Source organism: Haliotis rubra, unplaced genomic scaffold, assembly GCF_003918875.1.
Source record: "Haliotis rubra isolate DU_JTF1 unplaced genomic scaffold, ASM391887v1 Scf234, whole genome shotgun sequence".
NCBI classification, from domain to species: domain Eukaryota; kingdom Metazoa; phylum Mollusca; class Gastropoda; order Lepetellida; family Haliotidae; genus Haliotis; species Haliotis rubra.
This window is the reverse complement of record NW_025766381.1, coordinates 773,266-790,000: the sequence shown is the minus strand read 5'-3', so window position 1 is coordinate 790,000 and position 16,735 is coordinate 773,266. Positions and strand designations below refer to the sequence as shown.

Here is a 16,735-nt window from a genome sequence, read left to right as displayed (position 1 = left end):
GAACACAGACCGTGTCATATCAAAAACGTTAAATGGTGGGACTTGTTGTTACCCTGTCCGGCATCACAGGGGATAAACATGGTCAGCTACGCTTGGCGTGAGCATACTTTGTCTGAGTAGCGTATGCAGTAGGGCTGGGATGGGTATCCATCCACGAGCGTTCGTACGTGCGTGAGTGCGTGCGTGTGTGTCCGTCCGCGTGTGAGTGAGATAATATTTAACGTCACATCGGCAATATTACAGCCATATCGTGACGAGAACAATTTAATTTATATCAACATTCAAATCAATAAATTGAGAACATAAAAATCTGCCATTGAAGGACAGTAAAACTACGCGAGTATCACAGCTCTTAATCTAAAACTAGTACACTATCATAAAAAGATATCACTATAGACAACGATACAATTTAAAAACGGGCTATAGATCACCAGCAACTGATCGGCCGCGTGTGAGTGCTTGTGAGCGGACTAATGCCGGTTTCCTAATACCAAACCACTAGTACTGAGGCAACATGCTGCCCTTAGACATGACAACCCCGCTCAGAAACAGTATACTGACTCTTAACAGACCAGTCTTTCTTATCTTCGATGTCCCAGTGCCAGGTAGGGTATCAACAAGTCCCGTCTTCTAACATCTATTGGCATGACGCATTTTACTAATAATGTGGGCAACACGAAAACTGGGATGTTTCTAAGATCGACATTTTACAACGTCATGTAGATTGAATTTCCACTATGTGTGTTAAGGCTTTCCAAGTTTTTCTTGTGATATCAACTGCAACTTGTCTATTATTTTTTTCAAGGGACGGTGGGATAGCCTTACGGTTAAAGCGTCCGCGCGTCACGTTGAAGACCCGGGTTCATTTCTGGTGTCCCCCGCCGTGATATTGCTTGACGTACTTTGAAAACAGATTTATTTTTTACATATATTTGGTAGCATGCCCAAACATAAGATTTAGTTTTTTTTGTAGTTTGGCAGGAGACAATAAAAAGCGCCAATGTTGTCGTTAGTGTTCATGCGTCATACTTGAAAACATAATCGCGTGTAAGTACACATATTAATCAATACTGAATTATTGTTTGGAAAAGATCCAGAGAACTTTGAACTTCCAAAGTCCAATGCAATATCAACGCGTGTAAGACCATCCAGAACAAGGTTAAACAGCGATAAGAAAGATCAAACACAAAACCCTTAAGTCTTCTGTTGTCATGCTTGATAACTGGAGACTGTAACGCCCTGTGTGTAAGAATGACAAGAAATGTTTGATGTGAGAATACCAAATAACTTGCTTTAGTGCAAACAAACTGATTTGATCCGATGCGCACGAATAATTTTGTATAATTATAGCCAGTTGTACTGTAAGAATGGCCGATAGTGTATAGCTAATGAAGTCAGCTGTTCACCAAGACTGGCTAATGAAGACAGATGCAGTGTAAGAATGACCAATAGTACACATGTAATGAAGTCAGATGTTCAACAAGAATGGCCAGTTGTACACATGTAATGAAGTCAGATGTACTGTAAGTATGACCAATAGTACATGTGAGTGAGTGATTATAGTTTTACGCCGCACTCAGCAACATTCCAGCTATATGGCGGCGGCCTGTAAATAATCGAGTCTGGACCAGACAACCCAGTGATCAACAGCATGAGCATCAATCTGCGCAACTGGGAACCGATGACATGTGGCAACCAAGTCAGCGAGCCTGACCACCCCATCCCGTTAGTCGCCTCTTACGACAAGCATGGGTTACTGAAGATCAAAATTCTAACCCGAATCTACACGGGTCAATAGTACAGTAATGAAGTCAGATGTATTGCAAATTAAGATATACGCACAAATTATTACAAGAAAAGACATGGACAGGTTTAATTGCTTTTATTTAATGTACAAGCTAAACAAACAAAACTCGAGAGGGAATAATATCCTCATTAATATCCTGTCGTATTAGGAAAGTCATGATGAATATTATTAAATTTATGCATAATGTTAGATATATAGAAGCAGACACACACATCAACATGCAAGGTTCTGTTAGGTCAGTTCTTCGGCCAGGCAGTTAATGGAGACGGACAAGGTGGGAATATATGCTAAATTTCTCAGTTGCGAAACTTGCTTTGATTGTCACAAAGATTGCATGTGGATTTCCATGGACAACAGCTGTCAGACGTGTTCCAGAGGAAACCGAATTTGTAACGATGTCTCCACGTCCTTGCGTGGTCCCGATGGTTGTCTCATATTTAGCTGTCCTGTTGAAATCGTCAAATACTCTGGCCCAGTCTAACTCGATGACTCCCCTCACCACTGTCGCGGTGGGCTCGACACCTAAACCAAAAAAAGTATTATTAATACTCAGCTTATGAATATCATAATATACTTTATTTCAAAAGTTTAGACTCACTAGTGTAAATATAGCCGCTTACTTCAGGCAACTGTTCTAAACTAAATTTTGCAAAATATTCCATAGTGTTTAAAGATACTGTTTACACATGAACTGATGTATTGTAAAACAAATTCGTAACGTTGAAAAGATTATTGTCATGAGTTCAATGAATGACAAAAATCAGTGAAAATTAGCGAAATCTTAACAAAACGCAGTTGTTCACATGCATGATATTTGCTCATGCTTTTCAGCAATTTGATGCATGATCCTCGCGCAATTCATCTGCATAAGGTTTGATTTCACCAAGTTAGTGGAGAAATCAATCTTCGATGTAACCATATATACATCCGTGCATAAAATAAGCACCATCCTGTATTTTTACCAGTTAATTTTGTCTGAAATGAAATTCTAAATTCTTTCAAAAAATGTCCTTCATAATTTGATAGAGCAAGCATTTTACATTTCAAAAACGAAAATATCATTGAAATTACCATGTAATTTAATTAGGATAATTGCCTATATTCAAAACAGGTGTTTTTCTGTCCTAAAACAAGCTATCTTATTTTGAAAAGTGAAAGTAATAATTGATTGTTATCTGGCCTATAAATTCGTTATTTATTGTGAATAGATGAGAGTTTGTAAACTAAGATTTATGGAAAGCTACAGTCAAGCTAATAAAAAGTAAAATTTTAAAATGCATTAAAAGTTGCTCTTCAAACAAAACAAACAGATTTTAGTTGTAATGATCAGTATCCGGCAAGATGAAGTGTTTATTCAATACAATGAACTCAAAATTATAAAAGGAGGATTTATTCCAAAATCTTAGTAATGTGGCCTTTTTCAGTTATTGTCAGTTAGGAATCTGAATTGTTGGAAAAAGGTCTGAATCTTTGACATTCGGGTTCTTCCTCATTTTGCATATTTAAAGCTTATTTGATGTGTAAATGGCATCTTGGTATAAAACAGAATTGTTATTTTCTGTTAAAACTTACTTTAATTGTATAGTTTGAGCAGGAGAGGAATAGTGATGTTGGGTAAAAATTCAGTCCCATTACATTTTCATCAGCATATTTTTTCATAAAGAATAGAAAAGGTTATGGTATTTGTAAAACTGTCAATGGATAAAGCTTCTTTAACTATAGAGTGATTAAATTGATGGCTATACCCTAACTTTACTGTAGCATCACATCTTATTTTCAAACTAGGGTGGTGCTTAATTAATGCACGGATGTATATATACATAACATACAGTGATTGTTTTGAGTGAGACTAAACTTTTGAAAGGAAGTATACTTCCGATATTCATAATGTTTCAAACATTGCTACCAGTGACGTCAACTATCATCATGAGGTGAGGTGAAATTGGGTTTTACGTCGTGCTCATATGACGACGTGCATGCGTGTGTATGTGTATGTGCGCCTGCTTGTACTAGCCCAGACTGAAGCTGGTTTTATAGTGCTAGCCCACTGAGATACCATGCTGCAGTGAAGCATGAATACCCTACTCAGACACATTATACTGACTCCGAGCCGACCAGTCCTTGTTGTACCCATTAATGCCGAGCGCCAGGCAGGGACCAACAAATACCATATTTTAACGTCTTTTAGTATGACGCGGTCGGGGATCGAACCCGCAACCTTCCGCTCTCCAGGCGGACGCTCTAACCACTACACCACGGAGGCGATCAACTGTCATCATGACAATAACAATAAAATCACAGCCCTAATGATGACTTCAGATCCTGCTTCTCCGCTAGGATGTTGTACTGGTGGATTGTCTGGCCCAGACTCGATTAGTTACAAACCGCTGTCATATAGCTTGAATATTGCTGCGTGCATCGTTAAACAACAAACGAACCAACCAACATTGATAATCGAACAGCGTATTTATGCGTACCTGTGGTCTTAGGCGACCGACTGTCGACTGTTACGCTACTGTTGAGGACATTACTGTACTGGCCATGGTCATTCACAGCGCGGACCTGGATGTCATACATCTGTCCATCGTGTAGCCTCAACCCGTCAAGTGTCGCATAGGTCTTCATTCCGGTAGATACCCAGTTTGCCACTGGACTACCATGTTCGAGAAGACGACATTCATAGCTCCCAACCCACGGAGTGTTCGCATCCTGCCATGAAAACTCTACGCGGTCAGTGTATGCCTGGACGTTCGAAGGTGACGATCCTGAAGATATCTTATTGTCCACAAGGACCTTCAAGGAGCCTAGTGGGAGTGCAGGAGGGTGGTATGCAAGACGCAGATGTTCTGATCTGATGACTGTATCCATGTTGACATTGTTGATGCAGCGGGTCCATACGTAGAGAACAGTGTTGTGAGGAACGGGGATGTTCTTTAGTTCGCAGTGTGTCAAGTCCTGTGACTTCTCCCACTTGTGACCATCGTAGGACAGAGGATGTGTTCCTATGAACAGAAAATTGTTTAATTGTAAACTTGATAACTCCTTTTCAAGAATTGGTAGACGTCAACATGGTTATAACATCTGAATATTTTCAGAACGGGACAAAGAGTTCATTTCAAGTAGCCATTCGTATGCAGTTGAACGTATATAGTGCTTTACCCAGCAAGGCACTTGACCATTATTAGTGCATTATTAATGTAATGGATAATTGTACTGCGCACGAGTGAGTGTGTGAGTGAGTTTATTTTTACGCCGCACACAGCAATATTTCAGTTATATGGCGGTGGTCTGTAAATAATCGAGTCTGGACCAGACAATCCAGTGATCAACAGCATCGATCTGCGCAATTGGGAACCGATGACATGTGTCAACCAAGTCAGCGAGCCTGACCACCCGATCCCGTTAGTCGCCTTTTACGACAAGCATAGTCGCCTTTTATGACAAGCCTGGGTTGCTGAAGACCTATTCTACCCCGGATCCTCACGGGTCCGTACTGAGCACGAAGGTAGGTAACACATTACCATATGTACATAAACATGTGTTTATTCCACTTTCTGCATCTTCAACCCGCCAACGCATCATAAGAGAGGCAATGTTTTCCTTTTGATATGGGGCAGTTGCCTCTGAGTGGCTCATAACTGGCGGGGTGTGATCGATAGTGATTGGCTTGGATGTGAAGATGGTTCTGAGGCCAGCATTGTTCTCCGCCATCACTGTGACATGGACAGGGCTACCATGTGGCTCTTCCACCAGAATCATCTCATGGTTGCTGACAGACGTTGGGGACAAGGCACGGATCTGGTACCCTCCCTTGCTGGTTCCCGCTCCAAGCCACACACTTCTCGTGCCGCTTTCCTGATCTATTACCCTGGCACAAACGGCAACAACAGAGGGCCGGATTTGCCAAACTGTGATGCCATTTGTTGGATCGGTGTCGGCAAGGCTTTGACATTTTCCAAGGGTCACATTGAAGGTATGCGATGCATTCGTCCCCGTGATTGATATGGCTATGTTACTCAGGCCAGAATGCGATACCAGGAAGCTATGTGAAGCCTGTACTCCCGAAATTTGTTTCTCAAACATGGCTGGGATTTGAAGTTTCCCAACAGTGAATATCACACGTGACGTATGAATGTCCAAGTCGCCTGTCACTGTCATTTGGTAGAATGTATTCTCCTGCAGAGTTTCAGACACGCGAAGTTCGACAGCGTCGTTTTGACGTGATTGGTACTTATGCGCAGTGAACGCCACCTTCTTGTCAAAAAACGATGTGCACTTAAACGCCTTAGGGGCTGATGTGTCAATCAGTACACTTGGAGACTCAGCTGTGCTGCTGCGAAGCCCCGTGGCGTCAACTGCTCTGACTGCAATGCGATACCTCTTCTTTTCCTCCAATTTCAAATTGTCTATGTTGATTTCATTTTCCATTCCATGATATTTAAACATGGAGTCCAGGACTTGTTCTCCCTCCTTTACAACCGCAATTTCAAACCTCTGAACATAGGAGTGATAGTCTTCAAATCCATGCCAAGAAGCCTTCAGTGTTGTCTTGGATGACTGAAACTCAATATTCTTGTGGCGATCAGTGTTGAAGACTACACCAATTACAGGCGGTTCGTCATCGACTACAAAGCCATCTGACACTGCTGTTGTCTGCAGACCAGCCATGTTGGTTGCCCTGATGCTGACGTAGTATTTCGTACCACTTTCCATGAGTGAATTAATCGTATAGGACGTCTTCTTACCCATGGACGTTGGTTTGATAATGTCATCTCCTACAACACGAGAAAATAATACCGTTTATATTCATGACTGGTCCTCAAAATTAGTATCAGAATTTAAATTGTAGGGCACTGTTTACTTCCCATCACTACATGTAAGGGGAACAGCTGATATGAATTGTATACAAGTCTGTCAAAATTGAATATTTAATTAACGCTGTTCTGTGGGGTATTTAAACCATATCATGTATCAGCTTGGTATCGAAAGAAAAAAATGACATGTTTTTTCACAGAGACGATTGCGACAGACATTAACATTTGCTCTTGAGATATTTTGTACGGACCTTCTGGTGACGTCCCAAGCCACATTTCAAAGCCTTTCAATGACGTTTGCGTGTCATTGAATACTCCGTCCCAGCATGCTGCTATTGTTTGTCTAGTATCGAAAAATTCCATGTCCATTTTACAAGAACCATCGGAATCAAGTGGCGACTTAGCCCTCTGAATTGTAGGTGGTGTGTGGTCTACAAGGATACTATCAGACTGGAACACTGCAAACTTGCTGAAGTCATACCAGGCTTTGACGTAGACAATATATTCTGTACCATGATGCAAGGATTCTCCGTGAGGAAGGCAGTAAATCATCCTTGTACCCTTCCCTGTGTCCCGCCATACAGTTTTTAATGCATCTATCACAGTTGTGTCGCCTTTTTCCCCAATGCTCCACTGAAATCGAGTGATGTTTTTTAAAACCTGCGGCGACGTGGCCTCCCAGTGAGCAGTTAGACATGATGATGAACTGGTAACTGTGGCATCAGACTCTAGTCCAGGATGTACAACTATATCAGTACTCTTCCCTATTGGGGCGGTATCAGGACATTTCTGCTGAGAGGAAGTAAGTGAACAGTGCTGTCCTTGGACGCCACATGTGCAGTCGCCAGTGCAGTAATGAACTGCGCATCCGTGACGTTGGAGTTCCAACGTTCCCTTTGTGTGTTTGGTATCACTTGAAACAACGGATACGGTCACCTTTCCAATTCCACTTGATAGGCCAGCGGTATTTGTTGCTGAGATTGTTAGGATGATGTTTTCTCCAGTTTGGACATGATCACTCAGCGTTAAGGAAACTGTTTGTTCAGTGGAATTACTGTCATGCTTCATTTCCACGATCCCTTTCGACAACTCATCGCCATCATATTTTCGACTGGCAGAGATATGATAGGTCTGGATCCCAGACTCAGTGTCCACAAAGCCTACCCATTTCAGGTTTATTCGTGTCTTGGTTGCACCTTTGTCAACGACATTTTGCCATGCTATAGGGAATTTGAATCCTCCCAACTGTGGGGGCGTAGAATCTATAAGGATCGGATTACTCGTGGCTGTGGAGCAGAGACCTGCAGCATTACAGGCAGTGACAGTGGCAGTGTAGACATCGCCACTTCTCATCAGATTCCCTGCTTCAAAGAGGATGATGGTGGAATGCTGAGCGCCCAGGTGAATGCTTCCAACAGCAGATGACCCATCGTGATGAGTAGACAGTGACACCAGGTGTCTTTCAACGGGACTATCAGCATCTGTGAACTTCCAGTGAAGATGAAGCATGGAGTTCTCCCACTGTACATTCACAGCAGACATGTTTCTAGAGTAGGGTGATGTGAACGATGGTTTCACAGTTGCTACTGGAGGGGATGCATCCACGATGAAGCTGTCTGAAGTGGATGTGGCCACTAGACCTGCTGGGTTTGTAGCATTGACAGTAACATAAAGGGGATGACCAGATGGCAACTTGAGACCAGTTTTAAGAACTGAGTCAGAAAGAAGATTGCTGGTACTTGGAAGGACATCACATTTCCCAGCCGTTGTTCCTACACACCAGTCGAAGTGGTTGATCCCCGTCTCTGGGTCTTCAAATCCAAACCATCGAGCAGTAAGAGAGGAGCTGAAATAGTAATAACACATAAAAACTGTAAGATCGATTCCGGGCATATTTAAATATCTAAGGGCACAGGGTATGAATAAAGTCAACGATACTACAGTCGAGCACCGTTGTCTCGATATTCATGGGACCAAGAAAAAAATAGAGTTATCTAAACTTCGAGACATCCGACCAGGGCATATCATCACATATCACTATGAAAGAAAACAAAACGCTTCTCGGTATGTTTGGATTCGAAACTATAATCCGTTATCAGTAGTGTTTATTCGTAACAGTGAGTACTTCCTGATTAATTCCTTCTTAATTAATCCTAATTAAATAACAAACAAGTGACACCTTCAACTCATTTAGCCCTAATTAGTTTACACTACCGCATCCCTTTGATTCATGCCGCACCGTGTGTAAACGTGTGGAAACAACCTCAGTTCAGAGGGATACTTGCCCATGATAGGTAGGTGAATATCGAGTTTCTTTGCAAATATCGAGTTAAAAGTGTAATTTTTCTTCTTGGGACCATCACATGATATCGAGATATCCGAAATATCGAGACATCCGTATCGAGTTAAAAGAGCTTGAATAATGATAAATTATGAAGGATTTTGCCGGGACCGAAATGTTACATCGAGACAACCGAGATATCGAGTTATCAGAGACAACGATGCTCGACTGAATTTATTACTAATCCAGGTCAAACACTACGATTAGTAACGTCAAAATATACACCTCAAAGTTTGCTAAGGATCATCACGTCAACTTGGGTGCATATGTTAGAATAGACAATATTACGTGAAACATAGTTTACTGAACAATATGTGTGATGTCATCCCTGTGCCACACAATGCCAACAACAAACACGTGGCCAATAATCAGATAGTCAGATCACCGCCAGCATCTGCTCTAAAGTAAAACGTTAAAAATCCCGTTGTGAATTTCAGAAAACAAATTAGTATAAATATTATTCGGATCAAAATGTTACTACAACATGAAATACAGCCTTACCACACGGTTATATACCTTACCAGTGTTTATAGATGTCAACTTCTCATAATACAGAAGTTCACATCCATCCTTATATGTATCACTTCTAAGAGTGAGTGAGTGAGTGAGTTAATCTTTAACGTCACATCGGCAATATTTCAGCCATACAGTGACGAGAACAATTAATGAATATATCATTTATCAATAAAATTAGAAAATAGAACCTGTTGACGAAGAACAGTAAAACTACTAGTGTATCACAGATATCCATTTAAAACTAGTAATTAAATCTAAAACATGTTAATTAGAAATGACAAGACAATGTAAAAACAGGCTATAGATTGCCAACTACAGAAGGTAGATGACCTTACTAGGGACCATAGGGACTTACAGTACATTTGCTTCCTGCATCACTTATAAGACCATTCAAAGACCCCCAACATAAACACAAGATTGCCATAACGATTTGACAACGTGAAATCATTAGGTTGTAAGCATTTAATATCAATATCATGCATAACTACAAAATATTGAATATAATTACGCATGTCCGTGGTATTTATGGTGTTGTCCATCATGTCCCACAAAGACCACGCCAGGAATTGGAGGCGAGTTGTCCAGGATGATCCCATCTGATGCAGACTTAGAACAGAGACCTGCATGGTTGCAAGCCTCAACATTGCAGTAGAGCTTAACCCCGACGGGCAAGTTTCCAGTCCATGATATTTCTACAAACGACAAGACAATATAAAAATATTTTGTCATCTCGCAAACTCGCTGTACTTGCTTTTACATAGAGGGACATATTGAGAGTGTTATCTGTGTTATCTATACTTCTTCTCAGTTTACGTTGATGAGGTTTCACGCCATACAACTGTGAACTATCTTCACTGTCAAAAACAGTAATTGGGTCTGGGCTTTAAAGTTTGCGGCATGGAAAGAGTAGAACTTTTATATATTATGCTAGTAGACATTGCAAAATCAGGCCTTTGTTCAGCAGTATATATTCCAGTGCGTGTATTATATGTGTCCAGAGTGCATGCTAACAAGGGGAGAATCTAATATATACCTGATCCCAGACCAGCATGAGTTATGGTCTTAACATCATCCAGATGAGGCTGGGTCCCGAGACTCACATAGAAGGATGCGAGTCCAGAATGGGGATCATCGAATCCGGACCAGTGACACGAGTACCTGTCTGTGTTAATCTGGTAGTCTAGTTCATCCTGCAACTCACCAAGAACAAAGCAAATATTAAGGTGAAGTTACAGGAACTAATAACGATGTATAGACGCTCTGTGGCAAATATAGTTTGCTTTACTTTGTTGCTTAACGCAATTCTCGGCAATACTCCAGCTATATGGCTGCGGTTTGTAAATAATCGAGTCTGGACCAGACAATCCAGTAATCAACATAACGAGCATCGATCTACGCAAATAGGATAAGTCGACCAAGTCGTTGAGGCTGACCAATTTGAACCCGTCTGTCAGCATGTGTTGCTGAAGACCAATTCTAACCCGGATCTTCACGAGTCACATTTATGCTGTCGCTCACCTGCTTTCCAACATCTGTAACAACACCTTGTGTAGGAGGCGATGTGTCCACAGTGAAGGGATTGGAAACCGCCATGGAAGTCAGGCCAGCTCTGTTTGTACACTGAAAATACATATCTCATACAATTGCAACACAAATTTTATGTGTTCCCCATTAAATTTTAGTACTAAGGACAGCTGATATTTGTGTCGACCCTACCGATAGGGCTATGGATAATCAAGGTGGAACCATGAAGATTGGTTGTACCATTATTCTAGCAAAATACTCATGGCCATCTATAAATCCATTGATGTTGATGTCTGCAAAGGTCCCCGTATATTCCGTGAAGGGCGACAGTGTTCCAGTGATGGTCGACCCTATGGCCAGGGATGTTGAAAGGATGCCAGACTCGGGATCTTCGAATCCCGTCCAATGAACGGTCAGCCTGTCAGATGACACCATGCTATGACTGCCTAGTCTGTTACCAGTGAAGATGTCTCCAGTTTTAGGTGGTGTAACGTCAACCATAACAGCGTCTGAAGTAGCCGATGTTGAGTGTCCAAGTCGATCAAAAGCTGAAATAACAACCAAAATATAGGAATTATTTGCTTTTCCAGCCCCAGGTTTTGCAAATCCATCACAGCGTATTGCACCCGCAAACCACACACTGTGAATATTTGGAGTAAATGTTTGTTACCTGATGTCACACCAGTTCTCCTGCTATTAACAACTAAACACACAACACAATACCATTGCTTTGTCTTTAAAGGGTACTTTCCAAGCCCAAATAATAAATTGGACTTACCTTTCACTGTAACGTAGAAGGTTTGACCAGTTGTCAATGTGACATTTGGTACATGGACGTTGTGTGCAAGCCCAACATTGGTGAACGATTGAACATCTTGACTTTCTGGATAGGTACCTGTAAACACATGTAAGTTAGAAACACTGTTGATACATTTAGAATGTATGGGAATATGAAATATTATCTATATCAAGCTCGAAACACCATCAGACAATAATCAGAGTGTGAGTTTCGTCTCTGTGATTTATGTATATATTTCAAGACATGCCCAGTTTTGACATACGTACCTATGGCATAGGAATAATAGGCGATGCCCGAATCAGTCCCGACGAGATCCTGTGCTTGGTCACTAAAGCCTGACCAATCTGTCACCAAAACATCCATTTCTGTAAGATAACCATTTCGTAGGTTCAGTATCCGAACTTCACCTTGTTTAGGAGGAAGGTCATCAATGGTAACACCATTGCCACATGCTGATATTCCTGAGCCGTGTTGTGTGACAGGCGGGCTTTGCACACATATGTAATATTTCATACTGTCCATTAACTCCACATCGTTGAAAACAGCAATAGGTCCTTCAGTATTTACACTTGTGATGCATTTCTCATCAGCTGTACAGGTGCTTGGAATGAGGGGTTCTTTCATCAGGTACCAAGTGTTTATGCCCTTTAACCCACCCATCACACCAGCCAGTTTAACGTCAGATTCAGCGACATCAGTTTCAAATGAAGGAAGATTCCCAGTTTCCTGCCTGTCTATCATTTCTTCTATCTCCTGGATATCCTTCTGGTCAACTTCAACGAGTCTGTTCCCCTGTTTTCTTGCGTGATTCAGAGTTTGGCAGGACGTATCAGACAGCCCGGATGGACATGTGACTCGGACACATATGTTGATGGTACTGTGAGAATGAACATGGTCATCCAGACAGACATCAGACTGGAAACAAATGCAAACACATCCATCACATGACAATATCCCCATATGAGTTTAGAAAAAATAGTATTTAAAAGAAACACCGGATACAGAATATGAGTGTGTATATCTATTTACCTGTCCATTGGCGAGTGACTGGTCGGTTCTCCAGGATGTAAACGGATGGTGATGTTTATCTGAAGCAGCCCACTGGTAGATGACCCTCCCTGAATCTCCCGGGTCCTCTTCACAGTCAACACTATCAACATGAATGGCTACGTCGTGACAAGAGAACATAGTTCTATTGGTGAACGATGGCGTTATTGATACTTTTGGCAGTTCTGAGATAACTTTAACTCCATCTGAAGATTTCCATGGTAAACACACTGTGTCAAAACAGGGCCTTACAAACACGTGATACACCTGACCATGTTCTAGGGCCATATTCGTGAAGTCTGCATAGTCAGTGCCACTGTTTACTAAAGCAGTTGACAGGGTTTTATAACACTGTGTGTTCTTTGCACAGTGCATTCCTTCTTTCAGAGTAGCCTCGAAATGCGTTGTAAATTTCTTCCATGGGCCATCATAGTGCCAGTGAGATGACACTTTGTTCTTGGACAACGTGTAATTAATGTCCAGGGCGCACATGCGAATAGTTGAGTTGCTGATGTCATCTGCAGAATTGGTTACGTTGAAGTGAGGGTAATGTGTCAAAGGTACAAACTGATAGTTGGCCTGCTTCCTTCCATCAATGTTTATGCTTGACATGAAGAGAACATCTTTCGATGTTATTTGTCCATTTAAAGAATGTTGAAACTCAAATAAATAACTCTGACCAATATGGAGAGATGCAGCTGGCTTGTAAGATCCTTTTGTTTCTTGGACTAAACCAACACTGGCATCGTCACACGTTGTACCATCAAAGACTTCAAGTATGTATCTGTTATCAGTTGGTTTATCGATAATAATGAAACCATCAGATGAAGCATATGATGTTCCCCCAGAACAAACTGCCCTTACTGTGGCATAATACTTCACACGTGGCTTGAGACCTGTTGCAGTAACACATGCACTTGCGTTGTTTACACGTCTGAATGGACTGATGTCACTTTTGTTGGCAGCAGATCCTAGGGCCACTTCAAACTGTACATCTTTGTGATGGTGGAAGCCGTTCCACTTGACACAGGTCTGCTTTTGTGTCGAATGAAAGTCAACATCATCCTTCCCATCAACATCCATCGGGTCAATGTCATAGACTATGCCATGTCCTGGCGGGAATCTAGATGGTACTGTAATTCCCTCTGTTTTCACTACAGTGAAATGGCCAGCGGTATTGTACACATACAGTTCAAAGATAAATGGTTTGTTAAGCTCCGAGTCCATCTCTTTTAGCCTTTCGAGAGGATATCTGATACATCCAGCATGGCCATTGGCTTGACAAGCTTTTATGATGTGTTTTGGTGTCTGGAGTATAGGTGTCACATGCTGTCCATTATGAACTGAAATGAAACGTATCCATTGTGATTATTAAACGCTCCAAAATTTGGTTAAATGCAATAATGTGACAACTGGGCTATGGATAGGTCATATTAACATGGCCGATCATGGCCCTAGTTATTTCTTAAGATCCGTACTTCTCGAGTCGAGAGTTATTGCGTCAAGACGGATATCAATGACGAGCAAGTCAATGACCTTCCCTCTTATCGTATGAACTGACGTTGGTTCAAAATCTTGCTCAGGTTCACTTACATGAAAAGAAGATTCCAGAATATCTCTACAACTTTAAAATACCTCACTGTGAGGTTTGATTCAAAACAAGACAATTTCTCGAAATCGAATTTACTCAAATTATGTTAAGTTTTTACATGTGAGATATTAACACTCTTTGAATCAAATGCCATAATCGCTATGTACGTAAAGATTTTCTTACTAATTCTGTGAAGAACAGTAAATTGGGAATCCTGCTGTTCTGGATCTGTAAACGTATTCTTCTGCCATGGGATCATAACAAAATCGCCCTCAGATTTTGGTGTTATTTTCCCAGTGATAACAGGGGGTGTATTGTCAATCATGACCGGTCCAAATGTTACAAGTGAGTTCAATCCAGCCTTATTCACTACCTTCATAAATATGTAGAAAATGTTCTTCCCAGCAAACCCTGCATGGTTCAGTTTAAAGGAGTGGCGCCCTTTACTTGATGCATAGTTCAAGATGTCTGGGTCATGAAAGGTTGACTTATCAGTTCCATATCCTACTGAAAAATCCTTTAGTTGACTATCGTCCGCTGAACAGTTCCAGTGCAAGTCGATCTTGTCAGATGGAAGAAAGATAAGAGAATTAGTAATAAAATCAAGGGATCCGCAAAGACTATCGGCCAATTCTGTATCATTCAAAACATCATTGCTCTTCGGAAATATGTTAGCAAGAGTTGGCATTAACTTGGATTGGCACCTCTGTAAACATTTATGAGTCTTTGCAACTGGTCTAAGTGTCAGGTGTCTTGTGACAAGCCAGATATCGCCATCCACACATGCGATATGTTCCTGTGATGTTTGCGCCTTACTCAGGGACACATTGTAGAGGGTTGGAGAGGATATGTCCTTGGTGATCCCGTCGGAACAAGCAGGTTTTGAAGGACTGAATGCCTTATTGAACGCTATTACTGTTGTATAATATTTTGTCATCTCTTTCCGAATTGTTAATTTTGCGCCATTGATGCCTTCTGCAACAGTGACAGTGTCTGTGTTGTTCTTCATTTCATCTAGTGTCAGACACTTTGAGGCAAGGCTGACCAGGTAGTGGCTGATGCCACTCTCACGGTCAGTAAACCCTGCCCAGTTGACCAGGGCAGTATCCTCACTTGTGTAGTCTACATCAGGACCGTCCACTGCTCCTTCTTTAACGGTCCCTGCTTCGGGAGGAGAGGTGTCCACAAGGATGTCAAGGTGGTCGATGTTCTTCAGGCCTGCTCCGTTTGTTGCCGCGACTGTGAAGTAGACGGCTTGATTGTGTTGAACACCATTGACTTTGTTGGCCACAAGCTTATTTAGATTGACGATGTAGTTATGAAACTGACATTCTCCGACAGACGGGCAGTAGCAACTTGAAAGGGAGGCACATTCCTGCAAAAGAAATATCAACATATGATAACTGTAGAATAACAAGCCAGTTTTTCACATAATTATTCCGTATTTTACTCTGGGGACCTGAAGGAAATGACCTCCTGACTTTCCTAGACAGACCCGTGAAGATCCGGGGTAGAATAGGTCTTCAGCAACCCAGGCTTGTCACAAAAGGCGACTATGCTTGTCGTAAGAGGCGACTAACGGGATCGGGTGGTCAGGCTCGCTGACTTGGTTGACACATAGCATCGGTTCCCAATTGCGCAGATCGATGCTCATGCTGTTGATCACTGGATTGTCTGGTCCACACTCGATTATTTAAAGACCGCCACCGTATAGCTGGAATATTGCTGAGTGCGGAGTAAAACTAAACTCGCTCACTCACTCACTTTGACAGTGTGCGAGTGAGTGAGTTAAATGTAAAGTCACATCGGCAGTATTTCAGCCATATCGTGACAATGAAAGTTGTAAATATATAAATGAATAAAAACAAAGTTAGCAAATATACTTACCTGTCTGCAAAGGACAGTAAAACAACTAGATTGCCACAGAAAAAAATTTACAACTAGTAATGAACTCTAAAATATTTTAACTATAAATGGCCAAACAATATGAAAACTGAAGGCAGATCACCATACTGGGGACCATTGGGACTTACAGTACATTTGCTTCCTGCATGGACCCTAGCTGGACTTTGACAGACAGAAAGACAGACAGATTATGTTTCAGAAGAATCTGTTCTCTGAATGCACATTTATGACTGGCAATACCAGGCCATACGCAGAAGTACACATCGTTGACAACTATGTCGAGAAAGTAAATTATGTTAACAACACAGCATTACATTTTGAACTACATAGACAACATCCTACATTAAGAAAAATACAACCGGTTCGCATTATTAACCAATATAATGATTCG

General features: G+C 41.5%; 3 protein-coding genes across 3 annotated transcripts in view; 2 read left to right on the top strand and 1 right to left on the bottom strand.

The window, feature by feature from the left end:
- LOC124278266 overlaps positions 1–16,735 on the top strand; it is a 200,798-nt gene that overhangs the window by 18,936 nt on the left and 165,127 nt on the right. The window lies entirely within an intron of this gene.
- Positions 1–16,735, top strand: part of LOC124278268 — a 187,787-nt gene that overhangs the window by 43,567 nt on the left and 127,485 nt on the right. The window lies entirely within an intron of this gene.
- Positions 1,868–16,735, bottom strand: part of LOC124278288 — a 30,701-nt gene continuing 15,833 nt past the window's right edge. The window contains exons 13-24 of the mRNA XM_046714016.1: positions 14,623–15,814; positions 12,831–14,191; positions 12,068–12,716; positions 11,781–11,897; positions 11,243–11,550; positions 10,997–11,098; positions 10,512–10,668; positions 9,987–10,170; positions 6,873–8,467; positions 5,329–6,582; positions 4,285–4,809; positions 1,868–2,329 (exon numbers count right to left, since the gene is read on the bottom strand). Of these exons, the coding sequence (XP_046569972.1) occupies positions 2,064–2,329; positions 4,285–4,809; positions 5,329–6,582; positions 6,873–8,467; positions 9,987–10,170; positions 10,512–10,668; positions 10,997–11,098; positions 11,243–11,550; positions 11,781–11,897; positions 12,068–12,716; positions 12,831–14,191; positions 14,623–15,814 (7,710 nt within the window). The 3' untranslated portion in view covers positions 1,868–2,063. The remainder of the gene's footprint in view (positions 2,330–4,284; positions 4,810–5,328; positions 6,583–6,872; positions 8,468–9,986; positions 10,171–10,511; positions 10,669–10,996; positions 11,099–11,242; positions 11,551–11,780; positions 11,898–12,067; positions 12,717–12,830; positions 14,192–14,622; positions 15,815–16,735) is intronic.